Raw genomic sequence first — 1401 nt, 5'->3', positions numbered from 1 at the left:
AGAATGTTGCCCTTCTCCCACCTCAAGGCTCGCAGACTTAATTGCTAAACTTAAGCAAGTGCTTAAGTCTAAGCGTTGAAACTGAAATAACATTATTGAGGTAAAATACACACAAAGGGATGACCCGCCAAACCCACACCGAAACTACGACGTTCGTACAACGTTCGAACAAGTTTTAACACCTAACCAGTTATAACAACCAATATAGCAAGTTATAACGACGTTCTAATACGTCATAAACACGTTAAGCCAAGATGTAACAACTTTATTACAAGTTGTAACAAGCGGAAAATAGAGAGTTTCGGTTTGTGTTTCCAGGGGAGGTAGCTCAAGCTATTCTCACCCCGTTCAGTACATCGTGTTGATACATACATAGACACACACCATAAACATATTACCGAACATTCTGAGAGATAAACATATACATTTCCTCCTTTACACAAGTAGTCTAAGCGTTTGACAGTGTGTTACAGGCAAGCATTGCTCACAAACTTCTCAAGCACGGCGCACAGGCACAGGTACAGGCACAGGCACAGGCACAGGCACAGGCACAGGTACAGGCACAGGCACAGGCACAGGTACAGGCACAGGCACAGGCACAGGTACAGGCACAGGCACAGGCACAGGCACAGGCACAGGTACAGGCACAGGCACAGGCACAGGCACAGGCACAGGCACAGGTACAGGCACAGGCAAAGGTACAGGCACAGGCACAGGCACAGGTACAGGCACAGGCACAGGCACAGGCACAGGCACAGGCACAGGCACAGGTACAGGCACAGGCACAGGCACAGGTACAGGCACAGGCAAAGGTACAGGCACAGACACAGGCACAGGCACAGGTACAGGCACAGGCACAGGCACAGGCAAAGGTACGTATACCTCGGTATTTTCTGGATAATATTTCTCCTTAAGTGCTCGTAGCTTTGCAAGATTGAACCACATAATCAACAAATTAATGTATAAGTACCGGGATCTTAAGATATGAAGACCAGGGTATATACACTGTGATCTTAGGTGGTGATAACAGTCACCGTCTAAGATCATGTAAAATACTTGTTAAACAACGAGAAAAAAGGTCGCAGATGGGAGTAAGCAGAAGAATGGCGGAAGATGGGAGCCCAGGAGCTATGGCCTGGTCTCCTATCAGTCTATTGACATAAGGTTTTGTTTTGTGTTGACCTCAAGACCTATCGCCTACGGGGAGGGTCACCAAGACGCCTTATACTGACCAGCGGGGTCAATATAAGGGGTATAAGTACCTTATACTGACCAGCGGGTCAATATAAGGGGTATAAGTACTTTATACTGACCAGCGGAGTCAATATAAGGGGTATAAGTACTTTATACTGACCAGCGGAGTCAATATAAGGCGTATAAGTACCTTATACTGACCAGCGG

The 1401-nt window shown here is 46.8% G+C and overlaps 1 protein-coding gene across 1 annotated transcript; it reads right to left on the bottom strand.

Moving 5' to 3' along the window:
* Positions 1 to 495: 495 nt before the first annotated feature.
* LOC138359797 (tetra-peptide repeat homeobox protein 1-like) lies at positions 496 to 945 on the bottom strand. Its single transcript, XM_069319502.1, has one exon. It carries the CDS (start codon positions 943 to 945, stop codon positions 496 to 498), a length of 450 nt encoding a protein of 149 aa, XP_069175603.1.
* Positions 946 to 1401: the final 456 nt, after the last annotated feature.

The sequence above is a fragment of the Procambarus clarkii genome, chromosome 93 (assembly GCF_040958095.1).
Source record: "Procambarus clarkii isolate CNS0578487 chromosome 93, FALCON_Pclarkii_2.0, whole genome shotgun sequence".
Taxonomy (NCBI): Eukaryota; Metazoa; Arthropoda; class Malacostraca; order Decapoda; family Cambaridae; genus Procambarus; species Procambarus clarkii.
Note: the sequence above shows the minus strand (reverse complement) of the source record. Positions and strands in the feature narration are given on the sequence as shown.